Source organism: Tupaia chinensis, unplaced genomic scaffold (assembly GCF_000334495.1).
Source record: "Tupaia chinensis unplaced genomic scaffold, TupChi_1.0 Scaffold000119_2, whole genome shotgun sequence".
Lineage (NCBI taxonomy): Eukaryota > Metazoa > Chordata > Mammalia > Scandentia > Tupaiidae > Tupaia > Tupaia belangeri.
In genome coordinates this window covers 3,561,732-3,588,902 of record NW_006159586.1, presented here as the reverse complement: position 1 = coordinate 3,588,902, position 27,171 = coordinate 3,561,732, and the positions used below count along the sequence as shown (strand labels likewise).

Sequence of the window (27,171 nt, the reverse complement as noted above, 5' to 3'; positions counted from 1 at the left end):
GACTTTTCTAAACTACTTTTCATAAAGTCTGTGTTATTTGGCATGGTCTCTGAAGTTTCTGTTCTTTTAGCTTGTATTTAGCTGGTGTTTTGACAAAGATTCTCTTGAACACCAGAAGCTGAAACAAGAAAAATAAAAGGGGAAATTTAAAAAATAAAAAAAATTTTAAAAAACCCAACCTCTTGCCTCATCTTTGTAGGTAGGTTCTGTTTGGGGGCCCTCCTTCAGTGCCCCACAGCCTATTTACAACTCTGCCTTAGTCTTCACTTCCTATTTATGCTGAGTCAAAAGATAAGCCAGAACTGAAGCATAAGACCTTTCTTGACATTTTCTGAGTATTTATCCTGTTCTGGGCAAGCAGGTGGCTTTCTAAATTCCCCAGTGTGCATCCTCTTTTCCAAAGAAACTTTCTCCCAATTTTTCTTCCCAGGCTTTTGGTAATCTACTGATTGCCTCTCAGATGTAATCTTTTGATCTTTTGGCCAAAGCAGTAAAGAGTTGTTCATGTGTCCAGCAATTTTTTCAAGAACGTCCTGAATATAGTTGCTTTTCCACTTTGGGTAAGTTCTGACAAAGGCAAGAGATTTTCTTCTTTTTTTTTTTTTTCTTTTCTTTTTTTGGAGAGGTTTTTGCTATAGGACGCGTGCACTCACCAGAAAGACAGAGAGAGACAGAGAGACAGAAAGTGAGAAATAACCCCCCCAGAGGGGATGGCCACACTGCAATCCCTTCTCCTCTGTTCTCCTCTCGGGATCCTGGACACGCATGCACACGCTCCCGGCTTGAGTTTAAGCCACCAGGTCCAGAACCTGAACCAGGGTCTACTACATGGGAGTCCAGCAACATAACCATTACGCTAACTGCTGGCCCTGCAAGAGCTTTTCTTTCGTCCTTCAAGTAGCCTGCAGATGAGTAGGAAAAGACCAACACAATTCTTTGAGAATAAGATTTACTCTGCCAATTCCAGAACCAGTGACCAGGATCCACACTAGAAATTCAGGCTACCATCTTCAAGACTGCTACCTAACTGAGGAGTTAGGTGGGTCAAGGGCAAGTAAAGTAGGGCAAAGCTCTTCTATCATTTTTAAATTGCCTTACTCCTGATTCATTGTTTGCTTGGTGTCTGTAAACTGAGGACTATTTTCAGAGTTATGACAAATTGATTCTGACAGTTCTTGCTGGTTTATACATGTCTCTGTGCAGGGACAGGCCTTTGAAGCTACCTACTCTGCCTCTTAACTGATACGTCTCACCTAATTTCAACTTTAAAGTATCTCCACACTCCTCATTCTGTATGCTGCAACCTCTTATTATGCCACTGGCTTGAATAACTTCTGTGATTTTGTCTGTTACTAGGATCTGATCTGAACAATACCTATTATGTCACTCAAACTATTTTTCTAATGACTTTTGATTTCTTAAAAAACCAGGGGGAAAAAAAACCAAAAACAAAAAAACAAGACTCTTGTCCATCACCCCAAGATGGGTATAATAAATTGGATAACAAATAAACAAGGAGAGAAGGCAGTGGGGTTCATTCACTTGGACAAATAGACAAATGTTCACAACCTTCCTCCCTACAGTGGTCATCAGATCCGTTACACCAGCATCTTCCCTGGCCTTCAGGTACCAACTCACTCTTCAGTAGTGTCAGCCAGTTCTGTTTTCATGGCATTTGAGCAAAAGAACCAGGAGTCTCTGGGAAGTTTGATAGATGATGATGATAAAGATAGATAGATAGATAGATATAGATAGATAGATGATAGAGAGATAGAGACAGCCAGATAGACAGATTTCTTCAAGTAAGAGTGATTCAAGGCCTGGAACATCCTGCAGGGAGCTGAAGCTCATTCTCCAAGCATCAGGTGAGTAATCCTAAGTCTTTTATTCATAGTATGATCTACACATCTTTAGAACTCAGGTAAATCTTGTGACAACCAGGAGCTAAGCTTTTCTGACTTTGTACAGATTAAGGCTCCTCAGTTCCTCTGGGCTGGTTTAGTCCTAACTCTGTGGACAGAACACCGATCTTTTGCCTTTCTCTTCTAATAGAGATCAGGATTCTGATGAGCACATTCTATAGGAGAAGGTTTTATTGAGCCTTCCTTCCTTGCAAGTCACTTCTGGTCATCTTTGCTTATTTTTGTACCTCTCCTTTATTCCCACACACTTGTGTTTATTTGTGCACAAGTATTTAGCATAGCCTTTCCTAAATATTAAAGCTGACTGGGTCACAGTAAATATTTGTACTATGGACTGACTTCTTGGTAGACTGCTAACTCCTTGATGGAAAAGTGTCTACATAAAAATCACAGCAGGAGTGGCATGGTGGTGAAGGCGCTGGACACTCCCACATGGCCAACCACAGTTTGAGTCCTGGACCTGGAGGCTTGCTTTCTCACTCTCTCTCTCTCTCTCTCTGTGTGTGTGTGTGTGTGTGTGTGTGTGTGCACGCATGCATCTCTCTCTGGCCAAATTAAAATAAGCAAGTAAAGAAATAAATAAGTAATTATCTTTTAAAAAAATCACAGCAGAAATAAAATTCAGATGGATTCGTATTCAGTCAAAATGCTCTATCCATCAGCCTCAGTAAAGCATAATGACAATGATGGTAAATAAAGCAGGGGGATAGGCCACTAGCTACTTAGCAGGATATGCAAATCCTGGGGCAGGTTTCCTTCGAGATGATAATCCAAGCTTTCTTCAAATTAAGGCATACGGATGTAGGTGTCATCTGATTTCTGGGCTTTTGGCATTCTGAGGGGAAGAAGAGGTGTAATCTGGGAGGAAGCCAGTAATTGTAAATAGCAATTACTAGAAACTAGCACCAGGTCCCCTCACCAACTGTTCTGCCTGTACCCCCACTGCAGAACGGGGGAGGCATAGCCAGATGAAGAGGTGAGATAGAGTCTGTTGACCAATGGAATCAGTATTTCCAGTCAATTCCCAAACCCTGAACAGAGCCAGCATTAACAATAGGCCATGATGAGTGAGGTCAGGAGGCAAGACCTCTGGAGAACCTTCTGGATTGTTTACATTCATGGTTGGGGTCCATGGCCTGGCCAGGTGGAAACAGTGGCAGATCCAGGGGAACCAGCCTTCAGCATTATAGCCTTTGACAACATGGCATATGAGGCCACCCCTCAGGATTCAAACTGCTGGTGCTTGTAAGAGATTATCTGATGGGCTGATCAAGGAGAGGAAGAGGGCTGACTGGGAGGAAATATCTCCCAATAGGAACTCAGGTAAGCACAAAGCAGCCCTGGGCTGCCTTACAAGGAGATGGGCAGTATTACCTTCAGGGCTTGGTCTGCTGAGTGCTACCCACCTGTCTGTCCCGCTGCTGTCTACCTTTCCCCCTCTCAACGTTAATCTTTCCACTAAGTAAACAATGAGGAATTATTTTAAATATGGGTCTGAAGGTATGCAATATAATTCATTATTCCATCTAGCTCTATATTCAATATAACACAGTGATTAAGAACAACAGATTTGGGACCAGCAGGTGGTGTAGTGATTGTGTTGTTGGACTCCCACATGGATGACCATGGTTCAAGTCTCAGACCTGGTGGCTTGAAAATCATGCATGGTGCATGTGCCAAGTGTGCCCAAGATCCCAGGAAGAGAATGGAGGAGAAGGGATTGTGGCATGGCCATCCCCCCTATGGAATGAGTTCTCACTTTCCTTCTCACTGCCCCCCACACCCCGCTAGTACACATACCCTAAAGCAAAAACCTCTTAAAAAAAAGACAAGATTTGGAGATCTGGTCTCCAGTTCCAACCAACCACCACTTAGGTGTTGACTTTTGACAATTTATCCTGTCTAAGCCTCAGTTTCCACCTTTGAAATAAAGGAAAGGAAAGCTCATCTCAGACCAGTGCAGCAGATTAAGAGTGATAGGTCTGGAAAGGGCCTGGTTTCATGCTGGGCCCTCCATTTCTTCTGGAATTCTCTGGGCCTGCCTGGCTAAGTGATAGCTGGAGTATATCTAGGACTTATCTCATAGACTCCCTTCTCCACAGCACTTCCCATTCTGGCAGCTGCTCCCTTCCTCGGGCCATGTCACCTCCCAGAACAGGAGATGGTTCTGCACCCATGTACTGTTGATACATCTGTAGGGCGTTCTTAGAAATGTGCGTCATTCTGGATATCCCACAGGGAGCCAGTTGGGCAAGTCTGGACTTCTTGGTGACTGCCAGTCTCCTGGTCACCTGAAGCTGCAGTGATTATTTCTTCACTCCACTTTCCTAGAGGAAAGTCTTGAAACAAATATTCCCCCGAGAGAAAGCAGGTGGCTCCCACCTCATAGTAGATTTTTACAGAGGACCCAAAGAGTCGCTGCAGGATTCTTCTGAAAGGTAAATTCTTCTAGTGCTTTTAAGGGAAGGAAATCGCACAGGCTTTAGTGCCTGTAAATCCAAGTTTATATCCAAGTTCATCCACTCCACTTACTGAGCAGCTTTATATCAGTCTCTTAGCTCTTTGATCTTCAGTTTTCTTCTCTGCCAAAGAGAAATATCTACCACAACGATAGATGATTGTAAAGGTCAAATAAAGGAACACAGGCGAAAGGAGTTTACAGTGAATGCATGAGCCATTACTTTATAATGAAATCTACGTAAACATGCAAATATGTCTATTGTATAAAATGAAACTCACTTGTAGGAAGCAACTCAAGATTGTTTTTACAGGAACTATGTAAAAACAAGAGAGCGAGACTGTGTGAGGCACACATTCTTGGGACAGGGTAGGACAGGCTTTATATCAAGAGAAAAGACTGGCCTTGTCTAATATCTGTGACGAAGAAGAACAATTAGGATATCTATTCATTAGGTTCTGTTTGTGGGTTCTGATCACTGGGTTTCATCACACCAATAGGTGAACAGAAATATTTTGATATCACATGTTTATTTTTCTGGGAGTTTTGGTACTCTTTCCTCATTCTTCCCACCTCACTCTGCCACCTTCACTGAGCAGGAGCTGAGAGAAGCTGTGAGTCTTTGGTACCTTCCTATCAGGCTGCCCTCCCACTCTCTGATGCCTTGATAACCTCCTCTATTCAGCTTCCTTGGCCCTAAATGCAATGTCTATTTTTCCTCTCTTTCCATTGCGCCACCCATGCTCTGCTAGGTACTTTCTCCAGCTCTCAGTGTCAAGGTGGTTCAGAGGGTGACGTGAGAGAGGGAAAGCACTGGAATGAGGTAAGCATCTTTCACCATAAGCAAACAGGAATCCCCAGCCACTGATGAACTGGCTTTCTGCTTTCAACAGCTCCTCCCAAGCTGAGCCTCCTGAGCTGACCTTGGGGTCTCTAAGACACTCCTTTTAGTCCTTGCATTATTTGCAAACTGATTAGGAAATAACTGTCTGGTGGAATTCCCTGGGAAACAGCCTCTGTTGGAGATGGAGTTTGGCATGAAGGGAGCACTCTCAGGGAGGGGGCAGGGGGATGGACTACAGACAGCCGGATGGAACAGGATGGATGGACTACAATGCAATAGAGGCCTCCATGATGCCAGGAGCTCTGTAGTCAGTCCAGCCCCACCCTGCAGTCTTGTCCTCTCTCACGGAAAGAGGCTCAGGCCTTATGTCTAGACACCAGAAGTATTTTGCCTGCTGGACCCGAGGGGTATTTGGTGCCCACCACACACAGAATTCACTCACCATCTAAAGTAGAATTTTGACACTCCTAAATGTCCACATTTTTTTTTCAATACAAATGCCTTTGTAAATAAGTGTACATTGCTTAAAACTGTTGTATCTGGAAACATTTATTCAGAGTGAGCCATGGCCCTCTAAAGTTATTTCTTTAGAAATAACTTTAGCAGAAGATCAAGCTGTAAAATACAAACTTCTGTGTAAAAAGGTGCTCTGATACGAGAACTGGTGGAAATGCACTGGAACATTTAAGTTTGTGGTCTCACAAACACAAGGACTATAACTACGGTTTATAGCATTGTTCTTATGGCAGAAAACTTGAACATTCACATTTATCCTAAAATGTACCTTTGTTGACAAACTGGAGACTGCCTGTAAGTTTAATTTTGTAGCATTTTGCTAATTTATAGTATTTTAATAAAGGGGTCCATTCTTTTAGACAAACTAGGGTTGGCCAAACTGTGTGGTTTGCCTCCCTCTCTATCTACACCTGGAGGGGACTCATTGGCTAAGGGAGTTGGAGTCCACACGGCCAACTACAGTTTGAATCCTGGCCGTAAGGCAGCTTGAAAAACATGCGGGGTACATGTGCATGCATGCCCCAAATCCCAGGGTAGAGAAATGGAAGGGAAGGGGTTGAGGCATGACCATACCCTACGGGGAGTGCTTTCTATCTCTCACCATCTCCATCTTTCTGTCTCTCTCTGGTAATCAAATTGAAATAGGTTATCAGGGTTCTCATCAGGAAATGCCCCGCTTGAGTTTAGTATCATTCTAGGTCATTGACAATGGAGAACAAGTAAAAAGAGCTGCATATGGAATTTAGTTTTTATTTTCATTATTTCACTTAATTCTATTACGTTTGGATTACAACTTTGGAGAGCTGAATTATCCATTCTCCTCAGTTCATAGTGACACAGGGACACGGGTGTGGGGATGAACAGGCCCAGTACCTGCAACGAGACATGGGTTCTTGTCTACAGCTCATGAAAAATTAAAGCTGTGGACACAGAGAGGGGATAGCAAACAGAGTTTACTAGGAGAGGGAAGAAAGGAAAGAGTTTTCAAGCAGGGAGCAGCCCCGGAAAATGGGTTGCTGGAAAGGAGTTGGGAGATAGGGGTGGTATCTGGGTCAAAAGGGCTTTGTCCAGGCTTGTTTTTAGGTGGGGCTCAAGTATACAGTTTCCCTCATGGTGGGGGCCATGTGCTGGATGGGTCCAGTTATTGTTCTCCTAATTTGGAGTGCGTACAAGGTCAGGAGATTCTTTGTCTAAAAGCTTTGGGTTGTAAAAACCATGATCTTATCTTCTTCCTGGAATGTGGTGGGGCTTGGAAAAAAAAAAAAAACTTTGTTTTAGGTTGTCTCCATTAAAAGTTATTCTGTTTCAGGTCTATCTCCTAACTATATTCTTAGGGTCCCTGTCTCCTACCTCAGTAGCATTGTATCATCATGAAAGTGTTGCAGAATGGCTTCTGTGATGATATCCAGGTTCTTGGTGTTTCAGACAAAGAAATGAATTTCCTTTCACCAATCGTGAAAGAAAAAGGTAGTTTATTAAACAAAACCAGGATTATACTCCTGAGAGGTAGGAGCGGGCCTGAGCAGAGAATAGCTCAAAGGGCCCCTGCAGTTACATTTTGCGAGGTTTATTATTTTCTAATCTAGGTCATGTGGGTTGATCATTTGCTGGGCTACTGATTGTTCTCATCTCACTGGTTGTCAAGTGTGACTTAAGCAGCTAAACATCCCCCACTTATCTCTTGCCTACATTACCTTGGGCAGGGAATTTCCTGCCCTGGTCAGTTTTTCTATCTAACCATGTGGGCAGGTGCTCCAGCCCCCTTGCCTGCTTTCATTTTCTAACTTTCTCCTGCCTCCAAAGTCCCTCCGGTTTCATTTTTATTTATCGCCTTCTACTTAATCCCAACTTCATTTTGTTTTCCCTTCCACCCTGGGAACCCACTATAACATATTTTGATACATATTTTTATAAAATACATAGTGTTAGGGTGATCTGTGTTGTGGGGTGTAAGAATGAACAGATTTGGAGAGTGAGTGGATAAAAAAGGCTTATTATTTACTTTCCAAGGGAGGAAAAAAGCAGAGTTGCATCAGCTCTGAAGAGTAGGTGCTAAGGAATTTTTTTTAAATGTTCACTTTTTTAAAAGACACTCATTTATTTACTTATCTATTTATTTGTTGTGATTTTCAAGCCACTGGGCCCAGGACTTGAACCATACTCAGTCGTGTGGGGATCTAACAGCCATAACCACCATACCATCTGCTACTCCCAAGGGCAAGGGACTGTTAAAGGGAAAGTATTTAGGGTGAGGTGACTAAGGTGGTCCTGAGACGGAATACCAGGTGGTCTTTTACAACATCTGGGTTGTTTCATTGTTATCTCTGGGTGAGTCAGTCATCTGCAGTAAAATCAAGCAGACCCCTTTGCCCGCTCCTTTCAGAGGAAATCTTTCCCTGATCCCAAGGAATTCCCCCTAGAGCGTATTGGCTCCCACAGGGCCGACTGGAGATTCTGCCTTCCCTTCAACAGAGCCCAAGATAAGAGACAAATATCCAAGGTTGATCCCTAAAAAAGAAAATGCCTGCGGCATCTGGGAAGTTTAGAATGTGCCCTTCCCATGAAAATGTCTGGGGTGTACTGAGTATGCCCTTTCATGTAGTAGTATTTTTAATATATGCATTTTAATTGGATAAAATGTTAAAAATATATGAAGTAATACATATAACCCTCTTTTTAAAAGTGCCTGGCACATAGTCAATGCTCCATAAATACTGATTATTTGATATTAATGTCACAATTATTGTTGCAAAGAAATCCCTAATACTGACATAATCAAAACATTCCATTTTCAATCTTACAGTTAACACTGTGATTTGTCTTATCTAACAAACCTTTCCTGCTCTAAGATTTCAAAGATATTCTCCTTATATTTTATTCCATTATCTTTATAGTTTTATCTTTCACTTCCCACCTTCAAATCCACCTACAGACTGCCTTTGCCTGTGGTGTTCAATAGGGCCCCAATATCGCCTTTCTCCATATATGAAGCCTGTTTTCCCCACCCCATCTATTAAACACGATTTCCTGCCTTGCTTTTTGGTGCCACCTCTATCATAAAGCAAGTTCTCGTAAATGCATAGGTCTGCTCGCATCTCTCCCTTACATTCGATTAACCCATTTGATGTGTGCTGATAGAAGACTGCTTTTATCATCAGGGTACTTTTTATTTTTTATGCCAGAGAGCATGTGGAGAAAGCACTCCTCAGTGCAGCCCACCGCAAACTCTTTTCCTCCATTTCTCCATCCCTTCAGAATCTTTGGCACATGTACATGCATGCCTGGCTTGCTACTGCAAGGGTCAGGATTTGAACCACAGTTGGCCAGTTGGCTCCCTCCGCACAGTGCTTACCACTGTGCTATGGGGCCAGCCCTTCCATTTGAATTTTAGAATAAAATTTTTAGTTCTTAAAAAAATGCACGTGGGGGGCCAGCAGGTGGTGTGGTGGATAAGGGCACTGAATTCCCACATGGCCAACCATGGTTCAAGTCCTGGACCTGGTGACTTGCTTTCTCACTTTCCCTTTCCCTTTCTCTCTCTCTCTCTCTCTCTCTCTCTCAAATAAAGAAAAAAATAACAATAACAAATGGAAATAAATAAATAAATAATTCTTTTTAAAAAAATGCAGGTGGAACTTGGATTGGAATTGCATTGACTGGTCTAATTTGATGTCTGTTTATTCTTAAGCCTTTCCACCTATTAAAGGTTTATTGATTCAGGTCTACTAAGAATATTTTCTAAAATTTCTTCATAAACATTTTGCACAATATGTGTTCAATTAACTCTGGAATTCCTTAGAGTTTGCACTACTATTATAAATGTCAATATGTTTTCTTTTGAATTTTCTAGATAGTAATACCTAATAAAAAAAAAAAAAAACGCTCGATTTTTATTTTTGGTCTTATATCTGATAACCTTGCCACATTCTCTCATTATTTCTTATCATTAGCTCATTTAATTAATTAGGTTTTCTACTATAGTCTGCCACCAATAAGAGTTTTATTATTGGGTTGTCAGGAAAGTCATGGTGCATTTTTGCATGGAAAAAACAGAAAAAAAAAGGTCATGACTTTCCCAACAACTTCATTTTTTTTCTATCATTTGCCACTTATTCCTTTTCCTTTTTATTGCATTGGCCAGGATATACAGCACAGTGTTTAATAGTAAGAATGATAGCAAGAATCTTTGTCTTCTTATTAATCTAAAGAAAATGAGCTCAGACTCTTCATTAAGTATCTATCTCCTGTAAGTGTCTTGGTAAAGAGGCTTTATCAAGTTACAGAAGTTCTCCGAATTTTTGTAAAACGTTTTTCTATTGAGATAATTTATAGCACTTCTCTTCGAGTAAATTGTTATCTACTTCCTTCCAATAATGAAGATCAAATAGAGTTTATATTTTATATTAAATTAACTTTTTGGCAAACCCTAGGCTTGGCAGCAATAATTCTCACACTCATTTTTTTTTTAAAATTGCCAGAGCACATGTGCACTTACCAGAGAGAGGGAGAGAAAACATCCCCTGATGGGGCATGACCATGCCATGATCTTTCTTCCTCCATTTACCCATTCTTCAGGATATGGGACACTCATGTACACATTGCCATTGTGCTTTTCAGGCCACCAGAAACAGAATTTGATCTGTGATCAGCCATGTGGGATCCAGCTCCCTAAGCACAAAGCTCAACTGCTGCGTTAGGGAGCCAGCCCAATTTCTTGAAGTTTTAGGAACTGAGTTGCCAGACCATTAAGAATTTTGTAGTTTATTAATTATTTTACCATTAAAAATTTTAAATCTTGAAATTGGTTAAAGTAAAAACTAACCATATATTTGTTTTTTACATTATATACACTTAAGAAATAAATAGTGTTCTAAGCATTTTTTTAAAAAAAAAAAGGTATCATTATATACAAATAAGGCTTCAAGACAAATGTATAAATACATGACCCACTGAGGATTCCATTCCCAAAGCTTCCATTACAAAGCCAGTAGTCAGAAGTAACCGGGATGTACAGCCAGTAATAAAAGCTTCACTTTGGCTAGAAAGCAATCACAGAAGCAACAGAAGCACACAATCGGATTGAGAACCTACTTTGAATTAACACTAGACTGATTATGTCTTCAGAAGTTTGGTATTAAACAGTGATACAACTTTGGCACAATATAGGTTAAAACAATGTCCTTTAGAAACCTAAGCACAAAAAAAAAAAAAAAATCACTCTCTCTCCTACCCTTGCCATTTGAAATTATCTCCCAAAGCTAACCCATAACAAGTCCACCCCTTTGCACAGGTGTTCTCCTGATTATATACGAATAGCAGGGTTTGTGATGTTATGTATGACATTGAAAAAAATTCCTTTTGCTATATCAGGGGCATATTGATGGGAAATGGCTATAAACATTATGTCATGCCAGAGATGAGTGTACCATGGATTTTGTCTCCAGGAAATCTGGGTCCTCGGCCTGGCTCCACCCTCCACTTGGTATATAGTTTAAGGCACATGGCTGACCCTCACTAAGCCTCAGTTTTGTAATTGGGATAATAATAGCTGCCCTACTCACCTCACTCCAATTAAGTGATGCAAATGCAAGTCTTAAAAAGTGCAAAATGGTTTCTCAGATATTATGTCTGTTCATTGAAATCAAGATTAAAAATTAAAGGCTTTTCCCAAAAGTTCAACACAGAAAAGGTACTGATATGGAAGCAAGGTATTTCAAGGAGGAAAAAGCACCGCATTAAATCTTCAAGCCAGCTCAGTTGGACAGGAGCTGGTTCCTGTATAGACAGATATGTATAACATATGTAATGCTTTCTATCTTCCTAAAGAGAAGAACTTTTGCTCCCAAATAATCACATAACTGCCCACAATTCAAGCCTCGGCAAGTATGATGCTTTTCTCACTATTCCGTGAGTGATCAAACATGTGACTCTTGTAGGAAAAGGCATGTTAGCTGGGGGAAAATATGTAGAAACCACTTAAAGCCTCAGGGTTCCTGGAATCACATCCTGTACCCCTCCCAAATCCTTCATGTCTTTCCCATGTTTGCCTATGGACCATCTAAACTGGAAGGGACCCTAGGAATCTCAACCCCATTAAGTTCCAAATGGAGAGGTTTAGTAATCTGCCTACTGCCATGTGTTCATTAATCTTAAATGCCCAATGAAACACCTGTTCAATCAAAAAAAGGAACAATGGAAAGATAAGAAACCCAATGACATGTGCTTCTGAGTGAGTTGGGGAGCAGGACAGAATGTCAAGAATGTAACCAGTATTGCTCAGTGCAGCTCATGAGAACTCCAGCAGTCAGGGTCTCTGTTCCAGCCTGGATCTGCTATCTCCTCCCTGGGTGAACAGGGTAAAAGGCCAACCTGACATGAGTCAGCCTCCAGTGGAAAGAATTCTCGCTAGGCTCAGGTCAAGCCAACAATAGCCTGCACAGAGCCACCTCAGAGCCAGCTTTCCTTGTCAAGCAAAGTGCTAGCTCACTCAGCAACCAACAAACCAACCTGGTGCATGAGAGGCCTAGGCATCAGCACGAACACAGAGTTGGTGGTCTCAGACGCATCAACAGAGGTGTGGAGTGAGTTATTCTAGAGCAGCAAGAAGGAGCTATGGCAGTGCATGATCCTCTTGGGGAGAAGTCCCAGTATCACAGGAGACAAGGTCTGGGCCCAGCAAGCAAATTCTTCCCGGTGCTCATGGGCTAAGGTCAAGAGAGGCCATTGGTGAGTCCTCAGCAGTAACTTTCCTCCATGTGCCTGGATGGCAGGAGAGGGTCCTGGCGGACAAGGACACCTTCAGGGGAGCTCTGCAGCAGGGCTGGAAGGAAGCATGTGAGAGCGCTGGTGTTAGCTCACTTACCACCAAACATACAAACCTTGAGGGTGCCTCTGTCCACCTTAAGACCAAATTTTCTGACTCTCCTGCTGGACTCTTCCTCACTCCCTCTTCAGAACAAATGCACAGAATCTGAACACTTCTTTTCCCTTTCACCCAAAATTCTCTCTGAGCTGGAGCCCTCTTGGAGTCCCTAGGTGCACATCACAGTCCTCGCTTTCACATATGTAGCACAATACCCACCCCACGACACAATCACACACACCCAAACACATGCACAAGTGTGGGGAGAACTCCAAAGGCATTCTCTCTGCCTCCATCTACAAATACAAGAGACTGCAGCATGGCAGGAGCAGGCAAGACGGAGAGTCAAGAGACCTGGATGCTACAAGAAGATGGCATTGAACCTTTCTGAAACTCAGTCTCCTTTTCCGTGAGCTGGTGAACAGTACCCACATCAGGAGAGAGAATACTGAAGGTCTCATGTACATATGGAGATGCCACGACTTCCCCATGTTCATTTATTACTTGGTCCTCTGTCATTGCTGTCCTTTAGGAAGGGAAGGGGTGACTTGTTTTCTCAAAGTAGGGTGGGGTGAGCATACAGCTAGTTCTCAACTGTTACAAAGTTATGGAGCAGGTAAGAAGCATAAACAAATGTCCTATCCCTTATTATAAGAATTGTGATCTTCCCTGGGGTGTCCAATACACACCAATGAAGTTAATATATATGGAAACACTTTGAAAGGTATACATTTAAATCCAAATATAAAGGATAAAATGATAATGCTAGCAGAAAATCATATGTGCCTACACTAGACTGAGACCCTTAATTAGCTGGGCAGTTGTTAGACCCTGAGAGTCCTGTGATCACTGCGCCTGCCATGGTGGTGTTGATGGATGCAACCAGCCCTCAGGAATCGTAGACAGCTAATCACAGGGGACCCCAGATCATGGGCACAGCTGCTTGGTAATTGATACCCAAACTAAGATGAGGTGATTCATCCCACCAGATAGAACCTCCATGCTTAAGAAACAGCACTTTGGAGTAAACCAACCTGCTTCAAACCCTCGCTCTGCCATCACTAGCTGGGGAGCCTTGCAGAGTGACTTAATCTCCCTGAGCCTCAGTTTTCTCATCTGTATGTAGGGATAATAACACCTGCTATCACCAGGGGGTTGATGATAAAACTGAATGATTTTGTAAGTCACTGGGTGCAAGGTGGGCACAGAGAATAGCAGCAGTATTGGGTTTGCAACCAGGCATGCACATGTGCCCATGATCCTGGTCAGCTGAGGCTAGATCATGGAGCAAGGACCAAATTGGAGACATGTGTGAGTATGTCTCTCTCTCTCTCTCTCTCTTTCTCTCTCTCTTGTCTCATAGAAAAAGGTAAGTTGATGAACTTTGGAGAAAAAAAATTAAAAATTAACCCCACTGATACTCACTTTACCTGGGTTCCAGAAAACCTAAAAAAGGGAAATTTACTTGGTGCTTGCTTTTTCTTTACTTCCCACCCCACTCTCCACTTCCGGTTTCCCAGATAGAAACCAGGAACCCTGGACTTTCCCACACCCCTGGTAACTACAGAAAAGATATCAGTCTAAGATGGGAGGGCATGGGCATTGACCCCAGGGTTAACAAAAACACCTCATTCAGGTAGAGACAAGTGCAATATGCATCAACAGGGCAAGGCAGGGCAAGGGGGAGAAGGGACATTAACACCCTCCAACATCCTCTATGTTTCACTCATTCATGTGTCTCTCTCCTTCCAGGAGATCAACTTCATACAGGAAGGGATCCCTTTTTCTTTTGATCATACGCTATCCCACTTGCCTGGACCCATGGTTAGCACATGCTAGGTGATTGGTCAATGTGTGCTGAGAGAACTCATGAGAAAGTCCCAGTTACCTGGTTTCATTTTTCATTCTCCAGCCATCTTGGCACTTATAAAACCAGAGCTCTTGGCCAGGGGATATGCTGGTGTTCTCAGGGTCTTCTGCACAAAATGTCAATCTAGGAAGAAAAGAAACCATTGATGTAGCCAAAATTCTAAGGAGAACCCAGACTGTGGTTTCTGGAATCAAGGCAAGGAGAGAGTTGGCATGTGATTAGCATGACCACACAACTGATCAATGTGTAGGCCCTGAAGCTGAGGCAAGATGAAAGCCACCTTCAGATCAGGGTAAAACCTCTCCCAGGAAACTCTAAGAACCTTAGGACCTATAACATTTTTTCTTCTTTTTTGAGAGAGATTTTTACTATAAGGTGTGCGCACTCGCCAGAGAGACAGAGAGACATAAAGTGAGAAATCGCCCCCCAGGGGGGTTGATGCTGCAATCCCTTCTCCTCCATTCTCCTCTTGGGGATTTAGTCACACATGCACACACATTTGGCGTGGGTTTCAAGCCGCCGTGTTCGGGACTTGAACTATTGTGGAATACATGGGAATTCAGCAACGTAACATTATGTCATCTGCTGATCCTGGGACCTATAACATTATAAACATATAAAAAGATGACCTACCTCACTCATATCAGAAAATGCAAAGTAGGAGATCCAGGCATACTTAACAGAGTGGCAAGAATGACCCACCAAATGTCACTAAGGAGAGGAAAGGGAAATTCTTGTTCCATGGCTAAGATTGGAAATTAGTCCAAGCACTTTGGAGGAGGATTTAATAATATCTAGTTAGGCTGGAGAATACATATATTATAACCTAGCGATTCATTTTTTAGTACATTTGCTGCAGAGAAGCCGTCCCACAAGGAAAATGAGGATGTTCATCCAGAACTATTTGTAACTACATTAAAGCCTTAAATATCTCATAGAACAGTGTCAAACTACTGTCTGTATAATGACAATTTACATACACAAGTTAGATAAGAATGGCCTAGATCTGCATATATTGAATAAACTTCAAAATGTCTGAATGAAAAAGAAGCAACTTGTAAAATAATATGTCTGACTATTCATGTAAAATTTAGAAGCACATAAAACAATTCTGTGCATTGTTCATGAATACAAACAGAAGTATAAAGCGTGAAGGGGGTCAGTGGTGCACAACACCCTGCGATGCTAGACCAACATGAGAAAGTCCAAGGTTTGTGTCCTGAGGCCTCCCTGTACGTGTGTGGCCATGATGTAGGCTGGTTGAGACTCGGGGTAGATTGCAAAATGAAGTTTCAGGGGTGAGTCTCTCTCTCTCTCTCTCTCTCTCTGAAAAGAAAAAAAAAATACACTTTTAAAAACTATGTGGGGGCCAGCAGGTGGTGTAGTGGTTAAGGCACTAGACTCCCACATGGCTGACTGTGGTTCTAGTCTCGGACCTGAAGCCTTGAAACTAATGCTAAGCGCATGTGCATGCATGCCCAAAATTTCCAGAAGAGAGTAGAGGAGAAGGTATTACAGCATGGCCATCCTCCCTAGGGTGTGATTTCTTTCTCTCTCTCTCTCTCTCTCTCTCGGTCTCTCTCTGTTTCTCTCACAAGTACACACACCCTATAGCATAAATCTCTCAAACAAATAAATAATTAAATAATTAAAAACTATGTGAAGGAAGGAAGCACACTAATCTTAGTTAATGTTGAACTATTAGTTATATATATTATTTAGTATGGTAAAAGGGGAGGACTGGGGAAAAACAGAAAGGGGCTTCAGTTTTATTTATTTTGGGGGGACTTCAATTTATAATTTTTTTAATCTTGTATTTGAAACCAATATAGAAAACTGTTTACATTTGTTGAATCTTGGTGGTCGTTCAAGAGGTATTTATTTTATTTGAAATAAAAATGATCATTTCTGCTACTACACTCACAGGCATAGGGCGCACTTACAAGAGCCCAGAGAAATGAAAAAGATACACAATTATCCAGATCACAGGCTGGCACCCCAGTCCACAGGTTTCTAGAATACAGTCAGCCAAGGGACCCCCCCCCATCTACTTCTTTCCCCTGCCAAGCTGTGATTAATGATGGAAGTAAACAAGATATGCAAAGAATTATAATGGAGAAAATGCCCAAGGAGGGACTAAGAGGGAGGAGCTGCTTCCTCACATCTCAAGGGACTTCAGGGGGTGGGCTGAAGGCCTTGGTTAAAGAAACCCTCTTCTCTTGACAACAGACCTCCAGGCTTCCCTGGCGTTGAGCCCTCCCTGGCATCTGTTTAGAAGGCAGCCCACTCACAGTCAAGGCACGGCAGTAGGAGATGGTATACCAAGGTCTGGATCTTTCATGCTAGGCTTGGGGTTATAGAAAACAACTGAGGACACTGCCAGCTGGCATAGCACAGAGGAGTCTCTGTTACTTGAAGTTAGGACCCGAGCCCCACGTCCTTGACTCCAAGCCTCTGGAGTCAAATGATGTCCTCCCTGGATGTGATGCTCTGGCTCTCTCTTGACAGAAACAAGCAAAGCCTTTAGATTTCAGGGATCCCACAGTAAGCAGATCAGCAAGGCTGCATTAACAGTCCTGGACAGAAGCCCCCTTCCTCCAGGCAAACCCAGGGCTTAGCAAACAGATTTCAGCCCCCCCTTGTCCACCCACCTCAGCCAACGGTCCCCACAGTCAGGGCATAACCTACACAATAGCGGCAGAAGCCTTTTTCGAAAGTCACTTTTCCTTGCAAAGGTGTTGGAGGTTTTGCCTGCATGCTCTGACTGTGGAAGGACTGAAGGTGCACACTCAGCATAGAAAAGGAAAGTTCATGGCCAGGCCTGCCTTCAAAAGAAAGGACATGACGAGGCCTGTCTTCCGTTTGCCATTTAGACAGCAGGGGAGAGGCAGGAGGCACTTACTTCCTCTGGGTTTCCCCAGACTTGACCCGGATGCGCCTGATATTCAGTTCCCGCTTGGGGCTGTGAGGTTGAGACAAGTAGCTGCGAAACTCCTTCCACAGGTTGTACCAAGACTGAGATATCCCCTCCCAGGTGAGTTTGATCTTCAAGAGGTCTCCCAAGTCTTCCTCAGTGTAGACCAGGAAGGTGTTGGTGGTGTTCAGCCCAATCCGTTCCACTCTACGAGGGGAGAAAGGCTGACTTCACTACTCTGCCACATTGTACAGAGTAACTCACGGGCAGCACCCTCCCTACCCCACAGGGGAAAGAAGGCACAATCACTCTGCCAGCAGGACTCAGTGTCCTCCACCTGACTGAGACATAACTTGGCCCATAGCACCCTGACATCCTATGCGAATGTTCTTGATCATCTCTCCATTCGTGCTGCTTTCCAGATTGGGGAGACAGGCCAAGAAAGAGCAGAAATGAGGGACCAGCAGTTAGTGTAATGGCTATGGCCCTGGACTCCCACATAGTCGACCGCCGTTCGTGTCCCGGACCTGGTGGCTTAAACTCACATCGGGCATGTGTGTGTGCGGGCCCAAGATCCCGAGAGGAGCATGGAGGAGAAGGGATTGCGGTGTGGTCATCCCCCCTGGGGGGGTGATTTCTCGCTTTCTATCTCTTTGTCTCTCTCTATCTTTCTGGCGAGTGCACGCGCCCTGTAGCAAAACCCTCCCCCCCCCAAAAAAAAAAGAAAAAAAAAAGAGCAGAAATGAGGGACCAGCAGTGAGTGTAATGGCTATGGCCCTGGACTCCCACATAGTCGACCGCCGTTCGTGTCCCGGACCTGGTGGCTTAAACTCACATCGGGCATGTGTGTGTGCGGGCCCAAGATCCCGAGAGGAGCATGGAGGAGAAGGGATTGCGGTGTGGTCATCCCCCCTGGGGGGGTGATTTCTCGCTTTCTATCTCTTTGTCTCTCTCTATCTTTCTGGCGAGTGCACGCGCCCTGTAGCAAAACCCTCCCCCCCCCAAAAAAAAAAGAAAAAAAAAAGAGCAGAAATGAGAAAACGCAAAAAAGTCATACTCCCACTCAACAGTGTGCTGTTTCTCTCAGCCCACAGACCTCTGTTTCCCTCTGTGCCGTTCCTCTCAGCCCACAAACCCTTTCTTGCCTGTCCTTCTCATTTGGCACTTGGTGTGACCCACATCCCCCCCTTATCTTACGTGTGTGTGTGCGCGTGTGTATCAGCTATACCTAGAGCCCTGAGAAGTGAGTTAACTTTGGTAATGTTTCTTCACAACCCCAACATTACTTGACATGGCACTTTGTCCCAGATAGATACTCGACAAATCTATAATCATGTGCCATATAACAACATTGCAGTCAACGACGGACCACATACATGATGGTGGTCTTCTAAGATTATAGTGGAGCTGAAAATTTCCTATCGCCTTCTGGCATAGCCATCATAATCACATAGTACAACACATTACTCAGGGTTTTGCACTGATGCTGGTGTAAACAAACCTACTGCACTGGGAGCTGCAGAGAAGTAAACACATACAAGTGTGTAGAGCACATAATCCTTGATAATGATAATAGACAACTATGTTACTGGTTTCTGTAGTTATAATACTATACTTTCATTGCTATTTTGGAGTGCTTTCCTTCTACTTATTAAAAAAAGTTGACTGCAGCAACTCATACATTTTGTGGTGACTGGATCTCTTGGTTATAATATTTTCTCTTGCACTTGATTTGGTCTCATGCTGTGGGTTTATTATGGTCCTGTCATGGGGACAAGATGTGAAAGTAAAAGACAGTGATAGTGATGATCCTGACCCAGTGAAGGCTAACATGAGTGTTTATGTCTTTGTGTTTAACAAAATATTTTAAAAGTCAAAAATTTAAGAATAGAAAAGTATCTTACAGAATAAAGATATAAAGAAAGAAAATATTTTTGTACAGTTGTACAGAGTTTTAAGCTAAGTGCTATTACAAAAAAGCCAAAAAGTTTTTAAAAATAAAGATTAAAAACTTACAATAAGCTAAGGTTAACTTATTATGTGAAAAAGAAAATTTGTTTTATATTTAGTGAAGCCTAGGTGTACAGACTTTATGAAGTCTACAATAGTATACAGTAATGTTTCAGGCCTTCACATTCAATCACCATTTACTTACTGACTCACCCAGAACAAGTTCTGGTCCTGCAAGTTCCATTCATGGAAAGTAACCATGTACCATTTTTTATCATTTCTATTGATTTTACTGTCCCTTTCTTGTGTCTAGATATGTTTAGATACACAAATACTTATCATTATGATATAATTGCCTACCATACTCAGTACAAGTTTGTAGCTAGGAGCAATAGATTATACATATAGCCCAAGTGTGAAGTAGGCGATATCATCTAGGTGTGTGTGAGTATACTCTATGATGTTCACAAAATGACAAAATCACCTAACAATGCATTTCTCAGATGTAGCCCCACTCTAAGTGTGCCTGACTATATACCGATTTCTGTGTGCACCTCCCCACAGCCAGATCATTAGGAAAGGTCCAGGGATGACATTTATGAAGTTCCAGATTTCTTAAAGCCTCAGGTGTCAGGCCTGAAATGAAACAGCAGTTTCTGCCCTAGCCAATTCAGTAGCTTCTTCTGCCACTGATTCATCTTAAGAGTTTTGATTCCATCCCCTCCCAGAAATGTTCTGAGTTGAGGACTTAGTGGAAGTCAAAATAGGAGAACTGCAGAGGCCAACTAGAACACAGATCCTTCCCCAAACAACCAGACTACATGCTCCCAAACTTATTCATATCCTGCCTTGCATTTTCTTATTCTCAAGCCAACTTGTTTTCTGTCCTCTGTGGAAAGCAGCCAATCTGAGCAAACATGGTGACCTTTAGACACATGCAGAAATATGGTTCCATGAGCAGTGATTTGCAGGGCAATGAATGCCATTAACACATGAATATGCAAGCTGCCTGTTGTTACCGAAACTGCAGAGCAGTATCCATCTAAAAAAAGTCACATGTGTTTAATCAGAATTTGCCCAAAAAGATTAGGAAAAAAAAAAAAAACTCACATAGAACTACATGGTGCCAGGTGTCTTTGCATCTACAGTTGGTTAATATCTGAAAACAACTGACTTTGCATTTCACTTCCCCTTCCCCTATTTTCTGCCCTTTAAAAGAACCTGGGACCAGTTTGAGGCCACAGCTATCTCCATCAGAAAATTCAAAATCACTCGATCCCCACTTTTCTTTACTTGTATGTCTTTGTGTGTTTATTTTACATTTATTCTCTCATCCACAGCCCCCTGCTTAGAAAATCCATTCAGCCATGCAGGTCACAGCAGTCCTCCACCCAGCAAAGAAAAGACGGAACTTACATTTCCAAAGGCAGGATCTGGGAATCTGCATTAGTGCCATAAAGGGTGACATAAAAGGTGGGCTCTATTTCTCCTGTATTCTTATAACTGAAGATGTGAATTTTCATTTGATAATGGTAAACTGCAGAGAGAGCAGAACAAAGACAGTTGTGACTCTTCCTTGTTAGCTCAGCACCCAGACCCAAAACACTGAGTTTTTAGGGATTGACATCCTTTTGGTCCAGTTCAGCATCCAGCCTCCCTCTGACCTTGTTCTGTTCAGTGGTATGAGGGCAAGGCAGAGCCAGCTCTGTAATCTAGTGGTTAAGGAAGGTGGATCTCACATGGCCAACTGTGGTTCAAATCCTGGCCCCAGTGGCTTGAAGAACATGTCAAATGCATATGTGTGCTTACTCAGAATCCCGACAGGATGAAGAAATGTAGGAGAAGGAACTATGGTATGACCACGCCCCATTGTGGGGAAAAAAATTTTTTTAGAGAAGAAATAAAAAGGACACTGTAGTGTATAAAAAGTAGCCCTGAACTTGAGGTTAAGAGAACTTTTGAGCATTTTTGGCCTAGCTAGTTTCTAGCTGTGTGATCCTTGAATAAGGACCACTGTATTAACTTCTCTGAGCCTTAACTGCCTCATACATAAAAACAATCCCCATTATGCCTACAAAATATTTTGATTTTATAACATGTTATAAAATGTTATAAAAACACAAGACATCATACCATGTGTCCTACTTCAGATTTTTTGTGATGATTAAATGAAGAAATATCATTGAAAAGTTAAATGCAAATAGAAATTTAAGATACTGATATTGCAATCATAGAGTAATACTCAAACACAAAAGGAGTCCCCACAATTTAAAGATTAACCTTCCTAGGACATGCACAATGTAATCTGATTTGCAATGATTTGACTTAACTGTGCTGGTTGTGTCTCCTGGGCTATTATCTACCTTGTTCTGCATCATGCTATTTCTTTTTTTTTTTTTTATAAAAAAAGAGAGTTATTTTATTTAACTTTATTTTAATTTGACCAAAGGGAGACAGAGAGAGAGAAGGAAAGTGAGAAAGCAAGCCGCCAGGTCCAGGACTTGAACCACAGTTGGCCATGTGGGAGCCTAGAGCCCTTAACCACCATGCCACCTGCCAGCCCTTGTATCATGTTATTAAGAAGAAAACTAATAGTGAACAGACTGAAACAGAATTGAAGAAAATAATCCCATTTATAATATCTGCTACAAAAAAAAAAGAAAACACAATTTAGGAATAAATTTAATGAAAGAGATGAAAGACCTCTATGAAAAACTAAAGAAAGAAATTTTAAAATGGGCATACAAGCTGAACAGACAAGTTTAAAAGGAAGATATACAAATGACCAAAAGTAGTATGAAAAAATGTTCAACATCTCTTATTATAAGGGAAATGCAAATTAAAACTACCTAATCCCAGTCAGAATGACTGTGATAAAAAAAAAAGAATGATGGGACCAGCAGTTGGCGTAATGGCTATGTCGCTGGACTCCCATGTAGTTGACTGCAGTTTGAGTCCCAAACCTGGTGGCTTAAACTCACACTGGGCATGTGTGCATGTGAGCCCAAGATCCTGAGAGGAGAATGGAGGAAAAGGGATTGCGGTATGGCCATCCCCCTTGTGTGTGGGGGGGGGGATTTCTCGCTTTCTATCTCTCTATCTCTCTCTGTTTTTCTGGCAAGTGCACACGCCCTGTAGCAGAAACCTCTCAAAAAGAGAAAATAAAATTTAAAAAAAATGATAAGTGCTAGTGAGGCTGTAGTGAAAAGGTAACTCTCCTACACTGTTGGTGGGTATTGAAATTGATACAGTCACTGTGGAAAACAACATGGAGGTTTTTCAAAAACTTATAAATAGAACTACCATATGACCCAGTATTTCCACTCCTGAGTGTGTACCCAAAGGACAGAAAATCACTAGCTGGAAAGACACTTGCACATCTATGTTTACCGCAGTATTATTCACAATAGCTAAGACATGGAATCAACCTAAGTATCTAACTGATGGCTGGATTTGAAAATGTGGCACATATACATAATAAAATACTATGCAGGAGTCAGCAGGTGGTGTGGTGGTTAAAGACACTGGACTCTCACATGGCCAACCACAGTTCAAGTCCCAGACCTGGCGGCTTGCTTTCTCACTTTCTCTCTCTTTCTTTCTCTCTGTCCCTCTCTGGTCAAATTAAAATAAATAAATTAATAAAGTTAAATAAAATAATTATTTTTAAAAATCCTATCAATTTTAAAAAGCAATGAGATATCATCATTTGAAACAAAAGATTAATATGGAAGATTTACTGCTGAGTGAAGCAACCGAGGTTATGAAAGAGAGACATTGTATGTCTTCACTAAACATATACAGACTGTCTGCACTCTATGGCAGAACCTGAAAAATTTGAAGTCATTAAAGTAGAGAAGACAACTGTAAATACAAGAGTTTGCATTGGGGGACAGGTGGAATGGATATATATATATATATATACATATATATATATATTTAAGAGAGAGAGAAGAAGAAGAAAGAAAAAGAAAAGCTAATAGAGCAAAAGTTAATGGTACACATCATAATGTAGTATTCCTGCTAGAAAAGATGAATATGGTATTATTCTTGCTTTAATTATTGCATATTGCATGCATGCTTTAAAAAATCTGTATTATACCCCACAAAGATGTACAACAATTGAAAGTAAATAAGAAATTGTAAAATAAAATAAAGGAGGAAAAAGACAAGGGTCTTCCTGAGGGGCACTTGGAGTACTGAAGGTTACCTTTGAAAGGCATGCCTGCCCTGGTTTTTAGGTACATTTTGCTGTTCCTCTTGTTCCTCATTTTCTTGGCATTATAACCAATGCTATTACAACGGTTCTTCCGGCAGCTAAGACAGATCCCCTTTTTGAAGCGGTTGGAGTCGGTGCACTGGAAGGCAAAGCTTGGCTTGTCCTGATTCACCAGGGAGTCGACAAAGAGGTGCACAGCTCGCTCATGTTCACACCTCATTACCTCTGTGATTGCTGGGGACAAGAGACACAGAACACACAGGATGAGCCCTTCTCAAAGATTACTGTACTTCTCATCAATGATAGCTACGTTTATCGTTGCTGTTAGTATTTTTGTCTGTGTAGTGCTTAATACATATGTAGTGATGTGTTAGGCTTCTATAGGATGTACAAGAATTTAAGGCCACTCCTACCACCTAACTGTTGACTGTCTTGTTGGGAAGACAACACTAATACACACGAAGCAATAAACAAATAAGAGTACATACATTGGGTTACCAGGAAAGTCATGATGCATTTTTGAATAGAAAAACAGAAAAGTACATCATGATTTTCCAGGTGACCTGATAATAAGTGCTAAATAGGGTAATGTAGATCAGCTGTGCAATTAGGAACTAGTAAGTCCTAAAAGAGTTGTACAGTCATGAAATTCTAGAAATGAATCAAAGGTTAAACATCACCTAGTTCAGGACTCAGCAAAATATGGCTTGCAGGCAGGCTACTTGTTTTTGAAAATAAAGTTTTATTGGAACATAGCCACACTCAGTTGTTCACATGTTGTATATGGATGCTTTCATGCTACAACACCAGAGTAGAGTAATTAAAACAGAGAGCACGTGACCTGCAAAGCCTAAAATATTTACTAGCTGATTTTTTTTAAAGAATTTTTTTATTTATTGTCATTATTTTATTTTATTTTTGAAATTGACCAGAGAGAGACAGAGATAGAGAAGGAAAGTGAGAAAGCAAGCTGCCAGGTCCAGGACTCAAACAGCAGTCAGACATATAGGAGTCCAGCCGCCGTAACCACCACGCCACCTGCCAGTCCCAACTAGCTGATCTTTTAAGATGTTTTCAATCTCTAATCTACTCCAGTTCCTTCGACCTAATGGAAAAAATAAATAAATAAACTTCGGGGAGACCAGCAGATGGAGTAATGGTTATGTCACTGGACTCCCACATAGTCAATCACAGATTGAATCACGGACCCAGTGGCTTAAAAATCATGCCGGGCATGTGATTGCATGCCCAAGATCCCGAGAAGAGAATGGGAGAAGGAATTGTGTTGTGACCATCCTCCCTGGGGGGTGATTTCTCACTTTCTGTCTCTCTATCTCTGTCTCTCTGGCAAGTGCACACACCCTATAGCAAAAATCTCTCTAAAATAAATAAATAATAAACTTTAGGGAAAAGGCAGGAGGTGAACTCCCCTTACATAGACTTCAAGGCCTCGAAGCTACTTAGATATTAACAACATGGAGAGAGGGGAAGACTGAGTGACAGAGTGGGACTTCCAAAGGGTAGAGATCAGAGTGAAGACAACTGACTGAGGCCATGACTTAGGAAATGCTAATTCTAGTCATATCTTCCTACATGACATTCCTGTCAAAGCCCTGGCAATAATGAGTATTTACAATTTCTGATGCAAGGCAACAGGTATTATTGAACTTATGCAAATAACCCTTCTGCCAGCATCCTGGGCAGTGAGAAAATGGGAAAGCCAAAAAGAGATTGGTCGCTGGCATACACAGTTTTGGCAGCCAATTCAGCTCAGCCCAAGTCTGCTAAGAATAGGCTCAGGCATTCAGAAGATAAATTAGAGGTGAATGGAGAAAGCCTCTTGGTTCTGCTTCTTTAAAATGGGACCCAAATTGAAAATAATCGCATATCCACATTATAGAATACGAAGAAATGAATGGAAATAAAGTTGAAATTTATTTAGAGCAAAAAAACTTTGAAACCCATGCATAATTCTTTCACACTATGTATATTCCATAAACTTTTTTAAGAGTCTTCATATTACGCAGCCTATAAAACAAGTAAAGTTAGTAGATCTATGTACTCTGATGTTAAGAGTGTCCATAATACAATATAAGTGAAAAAAAGATGATAGCAGAACAATGTGATTTTGAAAAAAATAAAATAAAATTACACATGCACTTGCATAAATATATTTGCAAAGAAGAAAGGCTAGACTAGAAGGATATATATGAAAATGTTCACACTGCCTAAATTTAAAGAGTAAAAGTAGAGGAAAAAAAAAGAGTAAAAGTAGACACGAGAGAGAGGGGAGATTTTTACCTTTTGCTTTAATGAAATTCTACATTGTTTGATTTTTGTGTGTTTCTTTTGTTTTGTATTTATTTGTTTTTACATTTTCCCACAAACATTTACTTTACATATTAAAATAGTTTTCTCATACTTCATAGTTCTTGACAATTAATAAATGACTTTCAAAATGTCCAAAAAACATATTTTAAAGATAACTTTCAAATTATTGGTTATAATTTTGTTTGTGACTATAAAAACAAAGACGGTATGGTTTTAAATATTTTTGAGAAAATATTTACATGTCAACTACTCAAACTGTTGAGAAGCAAACACCCTGAACACAATTCACACATGAACCTTCCCAACTCAGTTCTGCCTACCAAGCGTTCTGTGATATACCATCTGCTAGCAAAGATAAGTCTCTTTTTCTTCCTTCAAAGTCTTCTTCAAGTAATCCTCTGGTTGTGGCTGCTCTTTTGCAGTCTCTACTGATTACAATTCTGGGCTGGAAAAGTCCAAGTTATTTTATGGTGCAAATTCTTTCACATGGCTTCTCTAATCCTCCCTGCCAGGCGGAACTGTTTATGGTGCCAATCTTTCCCAGAGCTTCTGCTGGCTTTCTTGAGATCTACCTTAGTTCCATAGTTTTCTAGTCATATCTTCCTATATGACATTCCTGTCAAAGCCCTGGCAATAATGAGTGTTTACAATTTCTGATGCAAGACAACAGGTATTATTGAACTTATGCAAATAACCCTTCTGCCACGAAATAAGAATACAAAATTGGAATATCTTCCAATTCCAGAGGGGTCAGAAAGGGAGAAAAGTTTATGTTTCAATTTTAAAAAACAAACAATTAAGCAAAAAAAAAAATTTTAACAGATTGCTGAACCTATCAACAGCACAAAAGAAAACAAAAGCTTTAAATCTGGGGGGTGAGGGGGAAAGCATAGTAAAAAAAATCAGTACTGTTTTAGTCAAAAGTCATAAAATTCTATTTCACCAGTTTAGCCTCATATAATTAAACTCTCTTCTGTTGAATTTGCAGGGTTACTGTGGTCCAGTCTTTCCATTTAAATCATAAAGTTAATATTCAAGGCTATTATTGATATTTCCAGACTTGTCCTTAGCATTTTCTTGGTTGCTCTTTGCTCTCTTATTTCTATCTGAGTGTCTTTAGTTTTCCTGGTAAAGCACTCTTTTTAGAACCTGTTGAAGAGCTGGTCTGGTGTAGGTAAATTCTTTCCGGTTTTGTTTACCTGAGAATGTTTTTATCTTTTCTTTCTACATGAAGGATAATCTTGCTGAGTATAGTATTCTTGATTGAAATTGCTTTCCATTTAAC

The 27,171-nt window shown here is 41.3% G+C and overlaps 1 protein-coding gene across 1 annotated transcript in view; it reads right to left on the bottom strand.

Moving 5' to 3' along the window:
- Positions 1-10,625: 10,625 nt before the first annotated feature.
- LIPG (lipase G, endothelial type) overlaps positions 10,626-27,171 on the bottom strand; it is a 34,875-nt gene continuing 18,329 nt past the window's right edge. The window contains exons 6-10 of the mRNA XM_006144446.3: positions 23,547-23,789; positions 20,753-20,873; positions 17,375-17,593; positions 14,491-14,595; positions 10,626-12,560 (exon numbers count right to left, since the gene is read on the bottom strand). Coding sequence (XP_006144508.1) covers positions 12,539-12,560; positions 14,491-14,595; positions 17,375-17,593; positions 20,753-20,873; positions 23,547-23,789 — 710 coding nt within the window. The 3' untranslated portion in view covers positions 10,626-12,538. The remainder of the gene's footprint in view (positions 12,561-14,490; positions 14,596-17,374; positions 17,594-20,752; positions 20,874-23,546; positions 23,790-27,171) is intronic.